The following is a 25,622-nucleotide window of genomic DNA, read 5'->3' as shown; positions in this document are numbered from 1 at the left end:
AACTGCTCCCTGGTGTGTCCTATAAAAGCAGAAAGAACAGCTGCGTATTCAGGCTGACCTCATTAATTTGGATTACTTGAGGAGGTGTAGCTTGGGGAATGATTGCACAGCTCAAACAAGCACCTCACAAAGTGTTGTTGGAAAATTAAACAGGGATGCCTAGGTAGTGTAGCTGTTGGACAGAATGTAAAGACACTGGGAAAGATTGTCTGCAACGAAGTAGCTCCTACGTCCATTTCTTTAGAAGAATCCATACACTCAGTCAGTAGACTCCCTGCCTCTTAGTGGACGTAAAATAAACTTAATATTGTGCTTGAGTATATGTTGCTTTCCGACATGAAACAAACAGATAGGAGCATGTATTACATGACTGGGTCATTAAGGGCTCTGTCATTGCTAACCACAAAACTTTATTTTACCATAAGCACTCAAATACTTTCTTCTTCTGAAAGTATATATCAGCATTCACCCCTTTAAAACTAGGTACACAATCCATCAGGCATAGAACTAGGATTGGACCTCATCACAGGCAAGTATAAAATATTCAAAATGGTTTATCAGATCATACTCACCACATTTACTAAATTAAGAAAACAGCAACCCATATTTTCGGTGGAAAAAGTCTTCTTTATAGTATTTTGCCACTGAGTATTAGCTGACTCTATTTCTATTTTACTTTCAGTCTCTCTGTTTGTTGGTAGGGGTTTTGAATTATAGAATTCCTTCAGATTTTTAATATCATCATTCACCTATAGAAAGACATTAAATAAATATAAAAAACCCCAAAATTTGAAGTGCTATAGTCAGAAGTTATAGAGATATGATAAATTTGAATAGCCCCCTCTGAATCTTCTCTTAATTTTAAGATTAATGAGTCCCTAAAATATTTACAAACACCAAATAATAAAATAGTTTTAAATAACTTGCCAACCTTCTGGATGGCAAGAAGACAGGTGGCAGCAATTAGCTCAATTTCTATCACATATCCTTACATGGATTTTATTTACCAGTATATCAGTGCACTGATTTTCACTGATCTGCCTAATATGAAGTAACTGAAGTTAGAAATAATCAGAAGTAGATGTAACACAATATTTTTTTGTAGTTTATCACAATAAATAAATCCTATGGCTAATTTTATCTGACAGGTTCCATTGCATCCTCAGTTTCTTTCTAAATATTAAAGAACAGCTACCATATTGTAGAATCTTAAAATGGAATCCAAATCAAAATAAAAATTAACTATCCTGGACACCATTATCACAGCTACCAATATTATTTTGGTATTGAATTGATTATGATTTGAGCGAGAGCTGGTTTTTATTTCATTTTTAAATACAATCATATGAATTAGCATGTCAGTGGAAGTAGTGTAAGACAGCAATAAAGATCCCTAAGAACATATCATAGGACGTTTTTAAAAGTTATACAAAGCAAATCAGTAAATTTGATATTCAGAATACCTATATAGAAGCATTTTTATCGCGTATATAATGAGAGCGCACATATGCAGAGGAGAAAAATCTAAATCAATTACAATCCTTCCTACAGCAGATGAAAATTTTTCAATTGTAAGATTTTTAGTCTAGACAGAGAATAAATAAGTAATCCATACCTCTACAGCTGACTGTAAAAAGGCCACATAAGTTTCTAGAATTTCTAGCTTTGAACTAATGTTTTTTTCAATTTTTTTCAGCTCTTTATTCAGAAAGTCAGCTCTGCTAGAAAAAGCCGCCACCTGTTCAGGTTCCAACTCTTCCATATTTTTGATGATTCCCTCAGCTGCTTTCAGTTCACATGAAGTTTCCTTTGAAGGTAAAAGCACAGGAAAAAAATGTATAATGACTGGAAAGGACTTGTGAATATTGATATCACATTGTTAATTTTCATTAGAATTGCTTTTTTATGTATAATTTAATTACTTGTTTGAAGAAAATCTCACAATGGAAACTAAGTCATAGAAATATCCATTTCTTTCCTAAAAATGATAGGTGTAGTTATTGAAATAGCTATTTTGAAAGTTAGCATATCACAGTCCCCAGAAGGAATAGTTAGAAGAGGTGTATAGTCATAAGAGTGTATTCATATATATATCTGTCAGGGCGAAGTAGACACTGCAGCAAACAAAAGTAACACCCTGACATGCAAAAATTTGGCAGAAAAGACACTTAAAACTATTATAAAGTCTTGAGGAAGAAAATATGTTTTTGCTTATCTGCTGAGATTTTAATATTTTTACAATGTGCTCTGCAGAATTGTTTTAAAGTGAATTTTATTTCCACAGGTACCATAGAGATCCATCCCTTGGACCCCATAAGCTGTTGCCTGCAGCAAAAGAGAGCTCTGCAGGAGTAATGGAATTTTAAGTACTGAAAATACATAGGATACTCCTAAAATACACACTGACATGCTGTTCAGCTTAGGCTGAAATATGCACCTATGCCAAGGCTATGGAAGGGATTCAAGTGGTTTTAACCCCCTTCCAGATAGTGCAGGGCTGCTATGGGAGTGGGAAAGGCCCTGGATGTCACTTAAAAATAGCCTCAAGTGTGACAGAGCTGAGTGCTGCAGAGCTCTCATCAAATGGCTGCACTCCCAACATGACCATTGGAGCTCTTTACAGCCCCCTTCACAGCTTCTCCAAATGAACTAGAGAACTACTTTTTTATTTTTGCTGGTTTATCCCTTATATTTGGCACAATAAACCACAAGAAGGTTTTTCTCTGGCTGGCTGTCTAGACAATTATTAAACCTGGTGCCTCATGTAGGAGTAGCAATCCACATTTGAAGCGTCTTTCTATTGAGAGTTGGTACGAGGATCCTGCAAATCACACAGTGAGATAGAGTGGAGAAAACCAGTGATCTAATGACTGTAATGTTATCATTTTGCTCATTAACTGCAGTTTTAAAACAAAACATAGAACTATTTTCTTTACAAGAAACTCAGCCTCTCACCTTATTTAGAATTACATACAGGAAGCCTTTGTTTCTAAAAGCACTTAACATTATGGAAAGTTTTTTTACCTTTGTTTGTTTAGCCAGTTCAAGGTGCTTGTTCAAAACTCTTTCTGACTCACACAAATATGAGCCAATCTCCATTCCAACTGCGAGCATCGGGGTGAGCTTTTTAATTGATTGTGACACCTTTATTTGAAAGTATTATTCACATGGTTAATTGATATAATTAGACATCAAAAACCAGTATAAAATATCACTTTATATAGAAAAAAATGAGGTAACACTTTTCTTTCGGTGCGTAGATTATGATTCTAGGCATAATGTCGTGGTTTAAACCCAAATGACAACTGTGCCACACAGCTGCTCACACACACTTCTCAACCCCAAATGGCAGGATGGAGAGAAGAAATTAAGAAAAGGTAAAACATGTACTTTATTATCATGTATACTCAGAGAAATACGGGAATTACAGCATAAAAGAGGACAACTCTACTATTTCTTCAACAGGCATAATCAAAACCCCTTCTTGTTTGCTCTCATTTTACTGACAGTGCTTTCCTTTACCCTAAATAGCTGAGACTTGTGATTTCAATATGGTACAACTGCATTATAATCTTGCTATTATAGCCCTGGCAGAAATACTTTGATTCTGTTCCAAGGTTTTTCCAGAAAGTACATTTAAAGCTTTTCTGACAGGGCAAGAGACCTATTTTTGTGCAGATACATGTACAGAATTCCCTTCCACTGTCACTAAGATATTATGTATGCACTCTAATAACAAAACAGATTATGAAGAGCTCAGGCAGATGACACCAGACACAACACACAAGGTTATTATTAGACATGTGAATTTACATTTAACATTTTTCTTAAGAACTGGCTGCTAATTGAGGTTCCAACTTTATTATATGAGGCTGAGGGGCAATTGAACTTGGCGCCAGGTTCCTTGGGATACTTTGCTTTAGAGAGTAGGGATTAAAAGTGTACTGCTTGGTAGCAATATAGCAATAAGCACTCTTCACTGCAATGGCACAATATTCTCTAATGCAAGGCTGGGAACAAAGTGATTAGAACAAATGGCACATTGAAACCTTATATTCAAATTAAGGTTTATATTTTAAGTAAAATTTGCCTTTATAATTTAACTTTTAGGTTAAGATTCACAACATGATAGTGACATCATTTCTACACACATAAATGGCCTGGAAGAGGGCCAATTTGTAGCAAATTAAATTCACATTTGATTGATAATGGTTCATTATAAACATCATGCAAATACAAAATATCAGATTGCAGACTTAATTATTCAGTCATTAAATTTGATTTACTTTTCTCATCTAAGCTCTTGGTTTCCTTCATATGAACCTTGCTAAAAGACTATACTTTTTGTATTTGAATTTACACATGGAAACTTATTTAGGAGCTATTTGTCTATTCCATCTCTGACAAGTCATTTAAAAGGTCTGTAGTACTACATGGCATTCAGCCATTTAAAGAAGGCTGTCATGTCCTTGATGCATCAATACCTTAATTAACAAAAGGAATTCTTATAGTGAGAAGAATCTAGTCTCCTTCAGATTTACTGAAAATTTGCTGTGGTTCAGTCACCATGCTTATTAAACCTCAATTTTTGCCACACTTTTATTTTTATCGTCAGCCACATAAAACAGAAGACAGAAGCAATATAAGAAACCTGCTTATGGGTCACAGGACTGATTGCTTCTTTTCCAAAAGAACAAATTATAATAGTTCATTATCCAAGCAAATCCATGCTTAATTGAACATCACTGGTAAAATGTTCTTGTGGAAATGGCTCATTTTTTTTCAGAACAGCTTTTTGTTCCTTTGTGTTGATAACAGCATTCAGCATTCCAACTACAACTGTGCTCTCTCTAAAACTCTTATTATTTGATTCAACTTCAATATTCACTATAGCTAAATTATGGAAATACAATGCACTGTTCGTGAATGCACTGAGAAGACGTGCTACAGTGATGATAATAGTCATCAGAAAGATGATCAGAATGCTGGAGCACCTCTCCTATGGTGACAGCCTGAGAGACTGCAGTTGTTCAGCCTGGAGAGCAGGAGACTTTGGGAGGACTTCATAGGAGACCCTTGCAGTACCTAAAGGGGCCTATAAGAAAGCTCAAGGGTGACTTGGAGTGACAGACAAGAGATAATGGCTTAAAACTGAAACAAGGTAGGTCTAGATTGGATACATGGAAGAAATTCTTCACTATGACGGTGGTAAGACACTGGCACAGATTGCCCAGAGAAGCTGTGGCTGCCCTGTCCCTAGGAGCATCCAAGGCCAGGCTGGATGGGACTTTGGGCCACATGGTCTAGGGGAAGGTGTCCTTGCCCATGGCAGATCAGTTGGAATGAGATGTTCTTTAAGGTCCCTTTCAACCCAAACCATTCCATGAATCTATGATGTACCTTACTCAGATGATCTTCAAGTGAGGCAATCCATTGTTGTTTCTTCAAAGTAAATTCTTCATAATCTGGACATTGGCTATTTAATTGATCAACTTTTTTTTGAACATACTCCATCATTTTCTGAATTCCTGCCACCCAAGAGCTAAAATAGAAAACTAGAACTGTCATTAATGTCTTTTTTTGCTCCACATAGAGGATGATTATGATTTTAAAAAACCCCAATACTCATTCTGTTTATTTGTATTATGAGTAACTTATGAATTTTATACTGTTGCCCTTAAAAGAAAAAAACCAAGAAAAATATTAAAAGTAATCAAAATAAAATTGATAATTAGTAAAACACAGTAATGAAATTTCCGAACAAATAATTTGTCACCAGTGCCTAAGGTAGGTTCACAAGACAGATACATTAATTCTCACAAGACACATAGTCTGATCCACTGAGAAATAGCTCATTTCCCTTTTCACTCTAGCTATACTATCTAAAAACTAAAATGACAAATGGAAGAGCTTATAAGAGAAAATATACGGCATGCCAGTTCTACTCTAAAAGGAATGTTTTCTTTGGACTTTAAAATATTGCAGTGTTTTTTACAGTAGCTGAGAAAAGAATGTCGTATACATTCTAAGTCAATCTCTCCTTAAGGGTGTTGTTTTAATGGGAGAAAAGCCCCCACCAACTTAGAAATCAATGGCTTGCATTATAACTTAAACCGTAATATCAGGGAAACTATTCAGAACCTGAATACTTGAGGCATTCTTCTTTATATTGCAAAGAAGTTTACCTCCTACAATTAAGAACTGAAGTTTTTATATTAACCCCCTCTCCCCACCCTTCCAGTTATTTCTTACTAAATTTATATCCATCATAAGAATTTTTGTAAAACTGATATGTTCAAAATAAGTTTTTTCATTATTTTAGCTTCATCAGAAAATTACGTTAATACCTGTGAGATTCTGCTTTGTTAACTAAAGTTCGTCCCTTCTGCATGGTAGTTGCTGTACAACCTTTAATCGCTTCCTGCAATTCCTTATACTTCAGTGTCAATATAGGTAAATGTAAGCCTTCTGAAATGGAGATTTTATGGTAATTCTCAATACTTTCAAGACTATCAAGTACCTGAAGAGAAAAAGAAAAGCATATGTTATCAATATTTGTGTTGTTGGAATTATCCTTGGAAATTATCTGTTTTTAAAACTTATATAAATGATCTCAAAAAAATAAACCCGAAAAAAAATACAAGACCATTTGGTCTTTGGACACCCTAAATTATAAACTTTTATGAATAGTCTTCTAACTGAAAGATTTTTGGAAAAAAGGTTGGATTGTTAATAGTATTGATTATAATTAGCTCCTGTGGAGACCACTGCAAGAATAGGCATTGTTTCTGCTGTCCCCATAAAAAAATCTTAAAGCCCAATTCTTGGCAAAAAATATTTCCCAAATACCTTATTTTGAAAACAAGCACTCAATATACTTAAAGGAAATAAAAATGAGAATACATTTTTGAATAGATTTGCCATTTCAGATAGAAGTTTGAGGCAGAAATTCATATGAAAAGGGTAATTGGATTTGTAATTTTCCACTTCAAATTGCTTAGCCTACTGTTTGCACAATCCCACATCCACCAGTCTTCAAGAGCACACTAATAGTTTTGTTGCCAGGTTATTAATACACACTTGTCTTCTCACCTACCTTGCCAGCAGCATGAAAAAACTCATTGGCCTCTTGCAGAAGGGCTTTCCTTTCTTCCATATGGAAGCACACTTCTTCTTGCAACAGACAGATTTTCTGATTTGAAAGTTTTAGATGTTCTTTTTCTGTATAGTCCTCTGAAAGCAAGATCCTAAATGCTTCACCTTCCAATTGTTCCACAGTGTAATTCCATTCCTAGTGGGAAAAATTCCACTTTAGTCAATTACACATAGAAAAATAATATACTGTGTAGAAATAATATAAGCATTGGAAAAGGAGTATTGTTATAGGCATGAAAGATATCATTATTTAATGCAGCATTTCTGCTACGAGGGGCTTCCCAGCAAATCATGGTTTTAGTGATAAGAGTTTCAGCAGTGGCATTCTACATTCTCTGACACAGTTTCACAGGCAGGAGCAGCAGTTACTAAGGTGTCTGCTGGGAAAATGGTCAGGGTAACAAAGACAAGAAACCTCCTGATAAGACCACACTCTCATGGCAAACAGCCCTTCAGCCCACCTCTTTAATCAAGAAGAAATTAAAATATTGCCTAGATAATAGCAGCTTGCAGTGAGAGAGTTTCTGCTAAGAGATGTCTGGTCATCACTTCAATCAAATGACCCTCCCTTACAGCAGGTTGTGCCATCATCCTTGGCATTCTCCATTGTACAGTTTCTCTGATTTCCTACACAAAATCTTAAGTCCACTCAAAAAATATTCTCTTATATGATCATGAATCTTTCTAGTGGCACTGAAAATTATAAAAATGATAAGAAAAATAAAAATAAAAATTCATAAGAAAATGAATCAACTTACAGTGAAATTATTCCATGTAAGAGTATTTCATTGTAACAAAAGTAATAAATTTGTTTGGTACAAGATACCCAACAGCAGCTTTTAGGTGTTTTAAAAGCAGATATTAAACACTGCCTTGTTTATATTGAGGCAAGGCTCTTCTCTAAGTTTTCACACCAGCTCAGAAACCCAATTTATTATAGTAATTTATATTTTAAAACATTCCACAAATATTACAACCTTGCACATTCTCTGAGGGTATTAAATTTGGTTAGACTCATTTGCTATCCTGTTTAAACATTCCTCAAACTTGGTTAAATTTTCTATAAAACAGCTAGTGACAACTTCATTTTCAGCTTTCTATTTATAAGGAAATGTTTCTACACATAAAAAGCTTAGGCTTTCCATCAACAGGACATAAAAAAATCAGCGGAAAAATCTTAGTTAGCTTCTCCTGTTCTTCAGACCTCAACATGCTAAATTCATAACAATCTGCCAGTCAGCACTAACATATTTCTTACTCATTTTCCTTGAAAGGAACACAAAACCTACTCTTACATTGACTTTTCAATTTACCAGGAGATGCTTGTGAATTGCTCTGACACATTAAAGACATGTTGAATGTGCCTCCTTAGCTCGTCGCTATTCTTTTCCTCATACTAGTAAATCTTAAAAACTTGCTTTCACTATTCCATCTAGCAAGGAAAATTAGTCCTTTAAGGTTCTTTGATTAAACAGGTATTTTTCAAGAGTGTTAAAACTGATGAATTAAAAATATTGTAGCTTTAATTAAAAGTCTTGAAGATTTTCTGCCTTCTAATATATTCAGCACAAGTCTGGGGGAAAAAATGCGGAAATATCTAAAAATTTATCTTGTTATTAAGCAATTATTGTGAGATAAATTGACTTTTCTTGTCCTTACAATAAAACTTTTGGACTTTGAATCAAAACCTGAGAAGCTGTATAAAAGTTTTTTCACTGTAATGTTCTAGGCTTAAGCTTAGAAAATTTTGAAGCACATTTATTTGACTTCAGATTATGATCCACATATTAGATAAAGCAGCATTTAAAACATAAGTCATTTAAACATAAAAGCATGCATTTTTTTCAGAATGTGTGATAAATTACCTCATTCTCTCATATGCAAAAATGTCCACAACTGAACTTTTTCTGAGCTCCAAATCTGCCTGTCATTGGTTCATTGCATACATCAGCACATTGATAATTTAATCCTTGTGAATATTCAAAAGGCTTTCACCTTCAGGAACTACATTGCAGTATAACTATCAATATAATCATATTATATTATTATAATCAAATTACAAAAGAAGTAGTGGGCACTAATAAAACCACAAGGGGTTGTGGGCTGCTCTGACCATTACCATATGACGTCTTTTGAACAATTCACATTGTTCAGTGAACAGCTGTAGCAGTGTATTTAACAGTGAGCTGATAAAATCAACAAGCAGAAAGAGCAAAAATAATTCAAAGTCTGTCACCCCCCAGAAAATTGCTGAGATATGTTAAAAATTATTTGGCCACAAAGTGGTGCTAGCAGCTCTTCTTTACCATGTCAAGCACCTCCAAACTGCATAGAAATGTGACAGCAAGCAGGTAACCAGTGCCAGCACTCCCTTATTGGGACATGAGCTCCTAAATGTGCCTCTTCTCTCAAATCTTGGGGTGGGGGTAGCTGGGAAAGTCCCTGCAGGAATGGGAGCAGGAGGATTCTTTTAAAGTCTGTGAGGGTTGAGGGCTTTTTTCCCCCATTATGATTTCTTGGGCTTGTTTTTGGTCTTGATCATTTTACGAACTAGTGATAATGTTTTTATGGGTTTTACCGCATAGCAAGGTGAAATTCACCATAAGACACCAGCTTGAGAAAATAATAATAATATTGAATCATTCTCCTTTCTCTTTTCAGCCCAGTCCCATAAATTAGATGCTAGGCCTGTAAATCCCTCTTAGGCTGGCCTCTGAGCAATTTAAGAAACCATTTACCTTGCTCAACCTAACACAACAATACATGTAAATAAACACTTTGTGTGAAACAGCTCAGACATTGGAAATTTCCACTTTAAAAAAAATTTCCACTTTTCTAACATTTAACTTGCTCTGCATATCTACTACACAAAACATTTTGCCCTGAGCTACAGCACACATATGAAATGTTACTTGAAAAGATTTATTTACACTGCTTTGGAACAGGTACCTCCTTTATTCTGTTTTTAACATCTGCAGTTCAGTGCTGCAAAAACCAATACCTATAACTCATAGCTTTCTCAAAGCATGCAGTTTCAACCTGGCCACTCTTCTGCACATCATAAGCAAAACCAACATGCTCAGTAATATTCCCTTCAAGAATTTAATTTCCCTCTGCTAGAACATGCTGGTAGTAAGAAATGCAGAAAGCTTGAAGATAAGATGCTCTAAATCATAATTCACAGGGATGTGTAACAAAAATATTTAATGCTAAACATTTTAAATTTACCTCATCAAAAAAGGCAATTAATAAAAAATTATATGAATGATCGGGTGCATAATGTACGGGAGAAGAATTTTTAGGTGAAACGGTAATAATTGTTATTATTATAAGTTATTTCCTAGATAATTCACCATGAAAAATATTATTATACAAAATGAAAATGCATGTTTTCCTTTCTGCACTTGCACCCTAATTTCTAATTCAGACAGCAAATTACAAGAATACCCTGTGAAAATGAAATGTGGGGAAGATTAATGATTATTTGGTTAAAATTCAGCTGTGCTTTAGAAACCTATTGTTGTGTGTCTCTCTCTCTGAAAACATTCCACAGTGTACTCATTTACTGGTTTATCTGTTTTTCTTGTGTCGAAGGTCTGTTCAGAAGTATTATCTTTACATGCACATCTTCCCTTAAAAAAAAGAAAGTATTTTTTGGCATGCTGCTTGGAGAAGCATTAGAAATATAGAAATATTATAGTATTGTGTTTACATGACAGCCTTGAGGCAGTTACCTGTTAATTATGCAAACAGGCAAACATGTGACATTGAACTACAAAGCTTACAAGGAAACAGGTCTGTGAACAATCAGAAGCCTCTTACTATCAACACAATAACCTTTTAAAATGCATTTAGTTCTATTGGAATAGTTTCTGGATGAAAAAGGCCTCCTTGGTCATCTGGGTTATCCAAATTCAATTGCATGAAAATGATATCCTGGGGAATGGTCCTAACCCAGCAACAGCACTTACCTGATTATGGCACAATTCAGTTACCTAAAAAAGGTTCTCAATATAGGCAATTTGTTTCATACTAAGATTCTTCTTACAGCAACATTTTTTTAAATCTCATCCTGTTTTTATGAGTGGCAGTAACAGATTTGTTCTCCGGAAAACTGAGAACTATGAAAGTAGCATTTTCAATTACTTTTAATCACAAGAAATAAATGGACAAATACCTCTTCCAATCATGTACTCAGTTCACTGACAATTAATTACGGTAGAAATGGCTGGGGTTTTGTCCTTTATAAACATTAAAATTTGTTAAAATTCTAATAAAATTCCTTTTCTTTGTTTTTCACCACAGGATTTTACATGTAAATTACCAGAGTGAAACTTGATCACTAAATTGAAAAACCTACTAAACAATATCAAGGATTATTCTTATAACTTACGGGTAGCTTTTGAAATTCTAAATGAAAAAAAATCTGACGAACGTGGAGGCCTTGCATTAAAAGAAGTAAAATTACTAAAATAATTTAGACATCTAGAGATATAAATCTCATGTACATTAGAAAATGTCTACTCATATACATGAATGTTCAATGCCCAAGTTCATGTTTGCTACACATTTTTAAAGTTGCCTCACAAACCAATTATGGTATTTCTTACTTTCACTTTGACTTCCATTTCTTCAAGCTCCTGAAGTAACTCTTCATTTTCCAATAGTGATGAGCCTAAGTTTTGCTTCTGAAAGTAATCTCTGATGTTTTTCTTATACCAAGATGTTACCTAATTAAATAAAAAAAAAGAACTCAGTGAGAAGTTTGAGAAGTTATTGTCCATTTATAAAAATATGCACAAGGCAGTTTAATTTAAAAAAAAGCTCACATTTTCATTCCTTTCCTTGTTCATTCCTAATGTTAGTGCTTCTATTTAAATCCTTACATTTGTGTCATAACAAATGCAGAAGGAAAGGACTAATACCAAAGTGAGCACACAGTGGATATATATGACAAAACAGACAAAAATGTATTCATCATGTATGACCAGATTGTAAATTAACACAGCAAAAGAAGAATCAGGGTATAGCCATGTATAGAATAAATGCATGGGGTTTGATACCATAAAGATATTGTACATTCTCCCTTGACATAGAGTAAATTAAATACTTGCATATAGTAAATATAAATACTACAAATTTGAGTACTTCTGACCAAATAGAACCTCTCCATCCCTGACTTGAAAAACCCAGTAAAGATAATGGGATACTATTGCATAGAATAATCTTATGTAGATTTACAGATTTATTACATCTTACAAACTTCTTTAGCAAGTATGTGCAGCAAACATAGGCAGTATACAATTAAATCTTCTAAATTCTGTAGAATTACATGCATTTATGTCTGCTTGATTCATAATAGGTACCTCTCACTTTCTTTGTAAACAACACATGGCAAGAATTCCTGAGTGAAGCCCCACATTTTAAAATAGTATCCACAATTAGTTATTGGTATCAGGAAGACTTCCTCCAATATTTCCAGTCTGGAAAATCACCACTATACTTAGATCATAGTCAGCATACTAAGAATTTCTGTACTCTAGGTACTACAGGTTTTAATAGCCCTCTAGAGATTTTTTTTGTTGTTATTGTTTTATCTGCTTGTGTAGAATCATGCTATTTTTAATGAATTTAAGCAATTATCAAAATGAAAAAAATCTTTAAAATACTTTGGAAGTATTTTCAGTTACACATAAAAAATGTTCACATTATGAGTCCAAGAGACCTAGGGAAGTAAGGAAATTATTTTAATACTAAGCCTTCATTTCTTGAGTATATCCTCCAGATGTGTACTTACTGACTGAAACATGTTTCCTGGAAACACATTTTCACAGAATATTTACAATGGATTCATCAAAAAAATAAACAAGGAGTGGACAATAAAAACTGTGTTAAAAGGGGAATAAAAATTTATTGACAAATTAGGGCTTGGGGGGTTCTATCATGTATCTGTTTAGCAAAACAAACCAGTAATTCTGTAATGTTAGGCAGAGGAAGAAGTAATTTTTTAACCCTGTTATAGCAAAGTGTTCACCCCTTTACCACTTGGCACTATTCCTTTCCATTACTGCGAGTTTAATCAGTTGGCTTCCACTACAGCTAATAACTCTGAGTGATTTCATTGTGCTAACTTAGCTCTGAAGGAATGGCTGAGAATTCTTAACTTGCTTTATAAGCAAGAAACCCACAGAATTTCTCTTTCAGTATTTTTGCTGAAGGTATGGGAAAGGAGACAAGGTGAACACAGCTGTTTGAAAAAGACAGTGGTTTTTCCTTGATTGGTTGAAATCTAAAATCACTCCTGTTTTTCAAGAATCAGATTTTATCTTTCATTTACAATAATTATTGACTAGATTAATTACTTTCTTCTTCCAAAGATAAGTAATTATGCATAAAATAGGCCAATCTGCCTTTGATTTTCATTAATGAAAGAGATATCAGAAAATATGCTGATGACACATTCATAAAGGAATCTATGTAAAATAAATATGCTTTCACACATTGAAAATTCTGAAAAAAAAAATATGTTACAATCATGACTATCAGATCATCACATTCCAGTTAGAGATCAAAGGGAGATGTTGCATTTTCAGTCCTTCATAACCTGGTAGTAAGGGATAAATAACACAAATTGTGCATCCTTCTAGACTACACAGTTGTGCCTAGCAAAACAGAAGCAACACGAAGAACAAAAATCCACTCTTAGATTCAATTGAGCAGAGCAGGTCTCCAGTACTCTGCTTTATCTGTATCCCCTGAATTCCCACTGACATCAGTCAAACATTCAAAAGTTAGGATTTCCTCAAACAGAAGTAGCCCAGAAATATAGGCCTAATAAATATATTTAAGCTCCTTTTCTGTTTGTACTGTAAAACAGTTGCTAGGTTGTTTTCTATACTGAGATTTCCCTTGATATTGTTCGTGTTACCTGGGTCTCCTGTTGGTGCCACAAACAAATTTGCAGAACCTGCTCCAGCCCTTGGCGCTGATGTCTGAGGAATTTGTCCAGCTGCCGCCTCCTGTCCTGCAGCATCTCAAGGAGATTGTCAATCTTCAAGCAGCTGCTATGGGCTCCTTGAATCAGCTCTGGATTTGCATTTGGCCCCTCACATTTGAATTCTTCTATGAATTGAGTTAGGTCATGGCTTTTGTTTAAAAGAGCAAATGACTTCTCCAGAAGTTCTGTAAGAACAGAATTTCATCAGGAGAAAACCCAGGGTGCTTTGTGATTCTAGTACCATATTTCAAATATCACTCAAATATCTTTCTACGTATCTATTTGAATACACAAGCACAATGTATTTTCATGCATTGCAAGAACATGAATGCTTACTTTAGAAGATATATATATGCTAAGATATTTCAATTTGGACAGCTCTTATGTAAACCTACAAAGGTACAATGGTGTATACACAAACATATATACGCACACACATATGATGGTGTACTGAGAGTCATCAAAACAAAACCCAGAAGTGTCATTGTTTTCTCAAAACTGAGTTCTTTTTGATGGTTTCCAAACCTGTGGGTAAACTGAAGTGGAATTTTCTATCTGCTTCCCATGTCGGTCAGTACCCTCTGCAGTTTTTCACTAGTGATGCAACTAGTGAGACAAAGCACCCTAAATCCCCTCTTTTCACAAACAACACTCAAGGAAGAAGCAGAGTGGGAGGCCTCTAGTCCTTTATTCCCTAAGGGCTAACAAGAGAGATTGGTTTCCATGAGCTCACTGCAACAAGCCTGTCCATTTTACTTCTTGCCTTCCAGAAAAGTGGTATTAATCAGAAATGTTTAATTTTGGTCCATCCAAAATTTAACACACATAGAAATGCGTAAACAAATATATTTCTAAGTTTTCATTTTTTTTATTCCATTCTGGAGTGCAGTTGTGATTTTTTGTTTTTGTTTTTTTGATTCCTGAGTGATAAGCATTTATGATAAACTACTTATCAGATATTGGTAGAGTCAATACTTGGTCAGGGTTATATTTTCACCCTCCTTTCTTTGGAGAGGATAGAGAGTATTCTTCTTGCAGAAATAACTGTTTTTTATCAAATAGCCCAATATCAGCTTTCAAAATTTTCATTTTATTTTAGGGTAGAATAAGAAGTCAATAAATTGCAGCCACTTTCCTCCATCTAAGGGAAGGCTTATTGCCATCAAAGCAGACTTTGTCTGACAAATAATTTCATCTGATCCCTACAGTTATAGACTGTCTTTTCAGCAGTAAATTGCTGCCAGATACTTCAAGTTTAAATTGGTATGCTGTGAGCCCTTTCCTCCCATGAAGATCTATTTGGAAGACCCAAACCCCATATTAATGTTATCCGAGTTTGATTCTCTATTCAGCCTCTCAGGAAGAATACCTGTGGTTAAAGGTAGCTAAAACTGTTTTAGATAGTGCTCCACTAGTGAAAGCTAAAGTATGACTGATATTCTGTCAGGTTTAATTTAAAAATTTGATTAAAATTACAAAGACAGAGTCTTAAGACTTATAAAAAATGCAGAACCATATGGAATTGCAAAGGTGTCTGAAGGTAGCCACACAATGAGATTAGTTCTAAAAACTTTTTTCTCTTTTTGATTTGAATGTACCCCAATATAGTAGAAGGTGCTTCACACGAAAGCTTGAATAAAGAAAAATAACTTATGTGAAAGAAACTTTATGGGCAAAGGTATGTCCAGGAAAGCTGTTGAAGGTGAGATGCAAGGGCTAGCTTGAGATCAGGAGTTTCACATCTTTCATCAAGTCTGCTAAAATCTATCTCACTATTATATTTTTCCAAACAGAATATTTGCGTATTTGTTATGAGATGTTTTTTTAATACACACAGAAAGAATAAAATTATTCCCTCACAAAATCAGCACACAACCACATGCTGTCAGGAGTGGAATTCTATTTGTACCTTTTGTATGATGCTCTTGTTGCAGAAGAAGTTCTCTCAAAGAGTCAATATTATCGAACTCTTGAGCATTATTCAGGAAATCTTCAACTTGGTCAATTTTAACAGCAAACTGCATTAAGGAAACAAAGGATATGGAGAAGCACACAGTAATTTTGTTTTGCATAACTACATCATAATCTATGTGTTATTGGGAAAGTTCAAGAGAATTTGTAAATTCTTGGAGAAAGGCATTTTTAGTGACTGCCAGATAACAGATGCTTTCTGGCCTCTATGCACCTTCTGAGTTTTTTCTTTCAAGTATTGATTGATTGAAGGATTTTAGTTGACACAATCTGTAATTACAGTTTGCCACTTAGTTAATAATCTTTCCTACAAAGCCTTATGCCAAATCTAATTTCTTTGTATAATACACATTATCAGGACAAAATAGTTAGTAGATTGTTGAAATTGGACTTAGGGCAGTTAGTAATTGCTTCTGCAACTTATAGGTGGCACTGGCATACTACAGAAACAAAACTATCAGTGAGAATTATTAAACTCTTCAAGTTCCAGGATGTGGGGACATTGATCACGAGGCTACAAATGGACAAAAACCTGCAGGGTATGGAATCCCTCTCTTCTTTGGCTCCCTGTGTGTATCACTAAATTAGGATAAGAAATGGGTAAACAGGGATCACACAGCTTTTATTTTTTTAGTGTCCATCTGTACCCCAAAGTCTCAGATAAAGCACTGTCAAGTTAGACTAAAGTTTGCTTTATGTAATTACAATATCTTATGGATATTTTGGTGTAAAACTTTCAGAGACCATTCATCAGTGTGCATTAGCGAAGGCACCTGAGAATAAGTTCTTTCAATGCCAAATAATTTTAATCATAAGAAGTGAAAGCTATTCTGCAGAGTGTCCACAGCCACTGAAATACATATTTAGGGTTTGGTCCAGTTCCACATTTTATTGGCATTTTCTATCAAGTACAAATTTGGGAGACATTGTGACAAAAATATTGCTTAAAGTCTACATGGCGTTTTGTTCTGCTTCATCCTATACTATCTGAAAGGTGGAAAAGGAAGGATCCCAAGGATTTAATTTTCTTGTTTGCCTCAACCTTTAGGAATACAATGAACAATATAAAACACATTGAAATTACAGTGGTCAGAGTACTTGTAAAAGGAGGGTGGCTTCAAATTAAGTTATTTGATTTAAATACAAACCTCCAGAGCATTTTCAAAGAACACTGAAGTAAGTTCCAAAAGTGCCTGTCGCTTCTCTAACATAATGATGAGGGCATCCCATGCATCCCCGAGGGTCTTTGCCATGGCATCATAAACCTGACTCTTCTCTTTGTTCTCCTCTGCAACCTTGTCTGCTTCCTGCAGCAGGTCCCATACCTTGTCTTCCAAAGCCTGAGAAGGAAACATACCAAAACAAAACAAACATAAGAAATCTGTACACAAAACCCAAAACACTGTGCTGATACCGGTGTCAGGTTATCTTTACTGTGGGTCTGTACAGGAGCCACAAACCTTCTACTCCTGTTTTATTTCCAGTTCCTAGTGATAGGAGTGAAGCTATTTCTGTAGGTTTTATGGCAAGCTTCTGAATTTCATCTGCACTTAAGAGGCAATAGTTTTCTAAAATTCAAAAACAAATAAGATTTATGAGAATTTATCATGTTATCTCTAATATTTACACTCCAATGTTTTTACATCTCCATAAACAGAGATCTGTCCTCCTGGAAGTGGTAGCAGTGCAGCTATTTTGATTCCTCTTTCATATGTCATCATGTTACATTACTGGACATTATAAGTTTTAGAAGTTTGTGAGGCAATTTACTCATAAGTTTCTGATGACCACAGTGCAATCCAGATAAGAGTGGGTTTGAACATAAGCACATACTAACCAAAACCTCACCTTAGTTATGTAATGTTTCAAGTTCAGCTTGCTGCATTGCTCAAGCTGGCCACCAAATAATAATGCTCTATTGCCAAAATAATTTTTCTGTGTTTCATTCCTTTTGTTAATCTCACCACAGGAAAGATAACTGCTGGCCCATTTCCAGCTTCTGTTACAAATCTCTAGTGTGCCAGAAAAATTGATTAACATTTGTTCTGTGTTCTTCCCAACCCCCATCTTGGGTTTTATCATGAGCATGAATTAATGAAATGTCACTTTTTTTGTTACTAGAGGTGCTACCACATGAATATGGAATATGAAAAGAAATTTTTATTAGGCAATTCAAATGGCCATTCATATACTACTGGATAAAAAGTTGATAACCAACTCTAAGAAAAGCCTTTATGATGTTTCCTTCTTGATGAGACATAAAATTGTTACATGCATACCAATTCAGAAAAAGCAGTGGCATTCATTAATCATTCAACATGGGATATTATTAACATTCTAGACCAGCTCTGTGACAAGTATAACAGGAATTAAATGACTATATGAGATATTGATAGTCTCTTTACTAACTCAACATCTTAATATCAGTTAATGAGAAGTCATTATAGTCATGACAATGCTGATATTAAAAAAAGGGGTAAAATATTCCCAGAATGTTACATCCAAACTGCTTGTCACTACAAGGTTAATTTTACCAAAATATCAGACCACTTTCACAGCTGCTCTGAATACACTGTAGAAAAGCAGATGACATCTGAGGTAGTTCCATGTGGAATTTCTTGGCAAAGACTAGTTTTCAAAGAGCTGACTATTTTATATTTTGAAATAAAACTAGGTATGCTTTTATCCTAATATTAAATCAGCTCCAACATATTTAAAAGACATTTCAAATGCTAAATCTTTCCTAAGTATGCAAGATGAATGCTACACAAATGGTATAGGATCCAGAAGCAGATTTTCTTCTTTCAGAAGCCTTTTTTCTGAACGGGTTGTTAATTACCATTTATGCCTGAAAAGTAAGCTCTGTTTTCTGGTAATTGATTAGCTGTGTGGAATAGCTAATCCCTAAGACACAGAGAAATCTGTAATATTCTTCAAAGGTTATCAGTCATGCTTCCTGCACCTTTTAAAATTCAGTTACTATTAGCTGAATTCAAATCCAGCCAAAGAAAATTAGAAGGTTAAAGCAAACCAAACTGCTGCATTTAATGAAATGCAAGAGTGGCATGCATAAAGTTACAAAAAAACCCAAAAAACCCCTATGAAACTCTTCATGTATAATAGTCTTTTAGTGTTTAGAACTGATTAATGAAAGTTTTCAAAACAGAAAAGGATTCTATTTAATTTTTTTTAAAAAACTTCGTTTCTAGCCTGGATTTAATATGGTTCACTCATTTAAAATGGGTGTGTATTTTATTGCCTTCAAATAATGGCTCCTGTAATGCTACAAAAAAACTTAATATAGTATCACAAGAGTTGTCATATTGTCTCTTTCCTCAGCAACAGAAAAAGTTACATTTTGGGAAGACAGACTAATAAAAAAAAGAAGAGAGAAACATTTTACAGGAAACTACTCTTTGTTTGAGAAATGTTGAAATACCTAAAATGGTCAGAGTGATATTAAGGTATTATTGCCTTGAGTTTAGAACTATGCTTCCCACAACTGTCAAAGCCACTAGTTACTGAGAACTTTCAAAAAAATTATCCTCAACTATGTTAGTTTCTATATACTACATATGTGAATACTTTATTTTTAAATTAAGTAGACTGATACTACTGGTTTTCTACTTTTTATCTTTGAAATATAACCCTTTTATGAACACAGAGCCAAGGAATAATTTGACAGGACACTTCAGGTCATCTATCTGACCCCTTGCTCTAGTTACTCAAGGACTTAGCCCATGAAGTCTTAAATATCCCTAACAATGGAAATTCCAGAACTTTTCTGCACAACCTGTTCTAGGACGAACTCATTTTCGTGGTCAAACTTTTTTCCCTAATATCCAATCAGTATTAAGAGGAAAAATGTATTTCCATTAAAAAAATTATGACTTATGGAAAGTAGAATATTTCACAGAAACCTGAATTTTAATGAGGTTTTTATCAATTGAGTGAACTTAGCAGAGCTTTCCAGTAAAGACTTAAAATTATTTCAAACACTTCTGGAATCTCATGTTTCATTCCCTGTGAACACAAAAAACCAGAAGAGTAGAGTTCTCCTTGGACTCTGAGAAGCTGGAATGAGGCTTGGCAATACAAGGAATGCCTAGCATGTAGTCAAAAAGGAGCTCATGCAAACATGCAGCTTCTGTTGCTGTCAGTAAAATCATGCCAAAAAAGCATTGCTCTGAAAACCACAGACCAATTTCACTTTCTATTAAATATCTATGATATGTCTAATTCTACCACACCAAAAGAAGAGCACTGGTGGCTTAAAGGGAGCAATGCTGTGGTTCAGATGGACTGAAGGGATATTGGGTGGATGCAATCCCAGGCCTGCAGCAGGAATGCTCCCTGCCTGGTGATGCAGCTGCTGGGCAGCCACACCTCTGCCCCCACTCCTTCTCAGGGGACATTTGCCTCTGATATTGCAGCAAAGACAGTAAAGTCTTTTATGTAAGCTGTGTTGGATAGTATAACTTTTGTATTAATTTGTTCACAGTCCATTATTAGAGTACTTTTCCTTCTGTTAAAAGAGCAAGGAATGAGAGGGGGAAATTATCTTTTGCCTTTCCTGAGCCATTGTACACTGACTACATAGCTTGGAATTTTCAGAGGTGTAAACTACCCTGCCATTCTCTTAGCACTGAGATGCTGCTAAAATTAACCTTTAGTTAGTGCTAAAAGGCAGTGCTGAGATTATACAACACAGTTGTTGAAAATAGTCATAAAGCTACCTCAAGACAAATACTATTTTGGTGGGAATTTTGTTCATACAAATATTGAAATTGATGAGTGAGATGAACTAACAATGAAAAAAAATATATTTATTACATTTTACCTTTTCCCCCCCTTTTTTTTTTTTAATAACTTGCAAAAGTCAGCTCTGGCTTGATAAAAATGCAGCTGAACTTTGCTGCTAATTGTACTGCTGGGTACCTCAACAACTAATTGCCAATAATCCAGAAAATATTACCAAATAATCTCTTCCATAACAAAATTACTGAAAAATAAGCATTTTGAAAATATTTTTGCTCTAAATAACTAAAAGGCTTATTTAAAAGATATCAAATGCAAAAAATTAGTGTATTCTATCAGTGTTTTTTGAAGAATGTAATTTTCTGATATTTTTTCTCTTGGCTATTAGCATATAAATTAATATTTTGCAATTTATGCTCTGTAATTTAAAGTAAATATAATAAATAGGAGCAATCCTCAGGCTCATGAGCCAAATTAATAACAATGATGGTTTTAAACTTAAGTTTATGGGCTAGATTCTCTTCATTTTTGTGGCTGTTCTGCCACAGTCTCGCTCATGATAAAAACCAGAACTTTGGAAGCAAACCAAGAATGCCTTCTTGGGAATTTTAACATTTTTATGGACACACACACACACTTTTTCTTTTTTTTTTTTTTTTCCAGAAGATCCAGTGAGTTTTAATATTGAGAGAGCCAAGCACTAAGAAATCATGTTATCTCCAAGTAGAGCTTCTCTTGGAAACAACAGGAGAATGGCAGAGAAATGTTTATGCAAAGTGCAATCTATATCATTTTGCCTCCTGGAAATTTTGTCTCAGGTTTTATAGGTTTGATTCCTCTCATTTTTCTTTTTAAATTGTGAAGAATGGGACATCCATATGGACATATACATATTTCCAGAACATATAAACCTGCTGAAAGTTACCTAAAAAAGGATGAATCAGTTATTGGAAAGAGTCTTCCATGAAATCACAGCAGTTGATGGTTTCAACAAAACTGGTGCTGCTGATATGGTCTGATTTAGCAAAACAGAAACAGAATATAATAGCTTAGAATCTGAACCTATTAGGTGAGACTATTGAGGGGAATTTTAATTGGATGTAAACATTGTATACATGTCCTCTGTTTAGTCTCAGTTTTAATCTTTCCCGTTCAACATTTATTCTTTCAACTCTATTAATAATAACACATCTGTTTCCTAATCCACAAACATTTGAATGGGGCCCTTTTCAAAACTTGTGTTCTGGGTTTTTTTTTTTAAGTAGTGGGGTGTTCCCAATTGCTAAATTTAATGGAACAAATGTAAATCAGTTATGAATAAGCTAGAGTACATTCTGTCAAAGCAAATTATTTTGGATATCTTTTCCCCTACGGCCCTGAAGACCACACACAAATTTTTTTCACTATAATTCTGAACATTAAAAGAACTTCAAAATTGTTCTAAGAATTACTGTTTTCTCTTTCAACAAATCTATTCTAATTGCTGTTTAAAGTACCATCTGCCCTACTAAATGTCAAACTGTTTGTTCGGGCTTTTAACCCTGTTAGCATTGCTAAGTCAAAACCAATTCCCTGAAATACAGAGCTGTATTACATTCCTTTTCCTCTAGCATCAGAAGTACTGAATGTAAACTGATCACTGTGCCAGATTTTGTCCTTACTTACACCTGTGAATCTTCAACCTATTAAGCTGACAGAAGAATATTTTGATTATAACTTCCAATAAATATACTCGGATGAAAATAATGAAGTTAAAAAGCAAAGGGGTGATCAAAACCTAGAATGAGTTTACAGAAGAACATGGGATAATGCCAGAATGGACAACTATTCCATAAATTATCTTCTAAAAGTCCATAGGTTCATCTCTACTGATTCCAAGGATGTATTTAGTATGAATCATCTAACTCTTGCCTTAAGCAGTACTAGTTTCAAGATGGAATCATTAATTATTCAAGAATTTTTGCCTGACTTGCACAAAAATTTAAATTTTGAATTGGCTTAGTCTAATCATCAATATAAGCATATTCATATCAAGTATGGGTATCTGTCAGGATTTATTTCCCTTTTTGTTTTTTACAAAAATAAAAAAGAAATGGGGAAACAATTCAAACTGCCTCTTACCCATCTTCACATAGCTAAGGTGTAATTCATTATCAAATGCTAAGTGGAAAAGCATTACTATAAACAATATTTCAAAAACTATAGAATCAATAAAAAAAGCTTTTGGTTTTGGAAAAAAAAGTTTGGAAAAACTTTTTACAAGTGGGTTTAGTGACTTAAGACTATGTAATTACTGACAGGTGTTAACAATTTACTCTAAGTCACAAATGGTCATGGCTGAAAAATGCACAGCCAGGAAGAATTATAACAACATTGCAGCCCTTATTATCACAGCTCATATTATTGAGGAAAAAGTAGTCATTTTGAACTTAATTCTTTTTTAGAATATTCATTAATCAATGCTGAATATTGCAAGGACCACAGGCATAAACCATGAAATAATGAGTATTTGTTCCCAAAGCATTCTTTAACAGTTTATGCATAATAAATTTTCTCAACTGATTTGACTTGAAAGTAAAATGTTATTTGAAACTTTGTTTTTCTTAGAAATATGGGAGTTTCTTTTAAAGATGGTAATTACTCTGTTTTCTTTTTCCACTCTTTAATATTTATTTTTGAAAATTAGGAGAAAAATAATCAGCTTCTTCCTGTCATCAGGATGTAAGAACTCAGCTAATTCTGAATTGCTCAAACAGGACACAGCAGCTTGTCCTAAGAACATCCAAATGTTACATTAGTGACAATAAAGATGAGGCAATTTGCATAAAAAAGGAAAGCAAAACCACATCTCTCTAGGATTTGGGTATTTTGGTTGGGTTTGGGTGTTTGGCAGGTTTTTCCATAATCCTATTCTTCATATTCTTCAAAATCCACACAATGCAGTGTATTAGCTACATTCTGTATATACTGTACTGAGTTCCCTCACACTCATTGGATATTTTTAATGACTGGGGAAGCACATAGTCATTGGTATTAAATCAAATACTTGATCCTATCCAAATCATATTTGTTCTTTCAGATCTCAAGTTTATGCAATCCCCCCCAGAAATTAAATAGATAAGTTACTCTTCATAGCTTCAAAGATGTTAGAGGAATTAATTTGTCCTCATATATGAAGTCAACCTACCCTATCAAAATATTAAAACATTTCCTTTTAGGTGACTTCAGACTTCTCTCAGTGTCAAACATCCACCCTTTATTCAGTTCTTTCCTGCAAGCCTCAGCGTCCAAATGCCACCGTTCCTATGCACTGCTCTTTGGAATGCAAAAATCTGATTTCAGGATTGTTACTCAACTAAAATATTCTTAGATCAAAACAAGCTGTTTTAATCCTACAGTAGCATTCCCAATGCAATTTACATCAGTTAAGGTTTAATTTAAATATTTGTGGAATATCTGCTTCAGACTTACAAGGAGCTTACTTGTGTTCACAGCTGTTATAAAATAATCAGACTTTTCACAACATTGGAGAATTTAAAAAATGAATTGGCATTCCTTTATATTTAGCAGTAACTGAGGGCTATAGGATTTTTTCACTTGACACTGATATATAAAGTAGAAAAAACTGGGCCCTTTCCTGCTGCTGTCAGAAGCATAATTTTCCTGGGAAGAAGCCTAATTTCCAGAGAATTATAGAATATCCTGAATTAGAAGGAACCCACAAGGAACATTGAAGATCTGCTACACTGACAAAGGTTGAACATATTTTCTCCCACGTGGAGTTTAACCTAACCACCATACTGCAATAGGAGGCACAGGCAGTTCCACCAGCTGTTGTACCAGAACTGTAATGGCTTGAGGAATATTTTTGATTTTTGTGGTCTTATCACATCTTACCTTCAGCTTGGATAGGAGGAATTCATGATCTTGAAGTAGTTTTTTAGTCTCATCTTGATTGCTGCCAATTTCTAATATATTTGGTGTTGATTCAGCTAGCTGAAGCTTCACCCATTTTCCACACTGTAATAAGCAAACAATTACAGCCTTCAGAAAACACAAGGTTTCCTTTATTTATTTACTCACATGGGTTCTCAGCTAACACATGCTTTCCATGGTCATAGGAGCACAGGGACCATACACACAATGCAGTCACAGAGAATACAGTACAAACTTCATTTGAAACATAACAAAATCCGGGACTAGTGTTATCCAGAAGGTGCTCCAATATTGATTTTCTCCATGAAGAGTAAAATTATCACAATGAGCCAAAATTTTTTCTCTGACCCATCTCCCCTTTCAGCTGAAGATAACACAGATAGTTAAGTGAATTTGGTGGGTGAGTGGGACAAGCAGAAGTGAAAAATGTATTACAGGAGATGCAAAAACCATAGCCTCAGATCTTATTTCTACCACTTAGGTCCCATGTACCTCTATAGTGAATATATGGAACAAGACATTGCACAAGTAGCAGCAGGGACACTTAACAGTCTTTGGGACAGGCACCAAAGGATGCTGATAAGGACCAAAGCTGTGATGTCACTGTGATGCCACTGTCATGGTTCCACAGGGAAAATAAATGACTTCACCATCAACTTGAGTCTCCTCGCAATGAAATTACTCCCCTTCAACAGCAGACCACCTCACAGGAAGGGTAAAAACTGACCTCAAAAAAACCTTCCCACAGGTGAGGCAATCACCTGAATTAGATGACAACTCAACTCGTTATCACCTTATTCTGCAT

The 25,622-nt window shown here is 34.6% G+C and overlaps 1 protein-coding gene across 3 annotated transcripts in view; it reads right to left on the bottom strand.

The window, feature by feature from the left end:
* Positions 1-25,622, bottom strand: part of CCDC141 (coiled-coil domain containing 141) — a 56,707-nt gene that overhangs the window by 30,230 nt on the left and 855 nt on the right. For all 3 annotated transcript variants that reach the window (XM_054636748.2, XM_054636749.2, XM_054636747.2), the window contains exons 2-12: positions 24,779-24,901; positions 17,272-17,463; positions 16,062-16,170; positions 14,084-14,337; positions 11,766-11,885; positions 7,097-7,291; positions 6,348-6,520; positions 5,401-5,542; positions 3,025-3,144; positions 1,616-1,807; positions 573-749 (exon numbers count right to left, since the gene is read on the bottom strand). In XM_054636748.2, the coding sequence (XP_054492723.2) occupies positions 573-749; positions 1,616-1,807; positions 3,025-3,144; positions 5,401-5,542; positions 6,348-6,520; positions 7,097-7,291; positions 11,766-11,885; positions 14,084-14,337; positions 16,062-16,170; positions 17,272-17,463; positions 24,779-24,901 (1,797 nt within the window). The remainder of the gene's footprint in view (positions 1-572; positions 750-1,615; positions 1,808-3,024; positions 3,145-5,400; positions 5,543-6,347; positions 6,521-7,096; positions 7,292-11,765; positions 11,886-14,083; positions 14,338-16,061; positions 16,171-17,271; positions 17,464-24,778; positions 24,902-25,622) is intronic.

This window comes from Agelaius phoeniceus, chromosome 7, assembly GCF_051311805.1.
Source record: "Agelaius phoeniceus isolate bAgePho1 chromosome 7, bAgePho1.hap1, whole genome shotgun sequence".
Lineage (NCBI taxonomy): Eukaryota > Metazoa > Chordata > Aves > Passeriformes > Icteridae > Agelaius > Agelaius phoeniceus.
The sequence above is the reverse complement of the archived record's forward strand: the minus strand, read 5'-3'. Positions and strand labels throughout refer to the sequence as shown.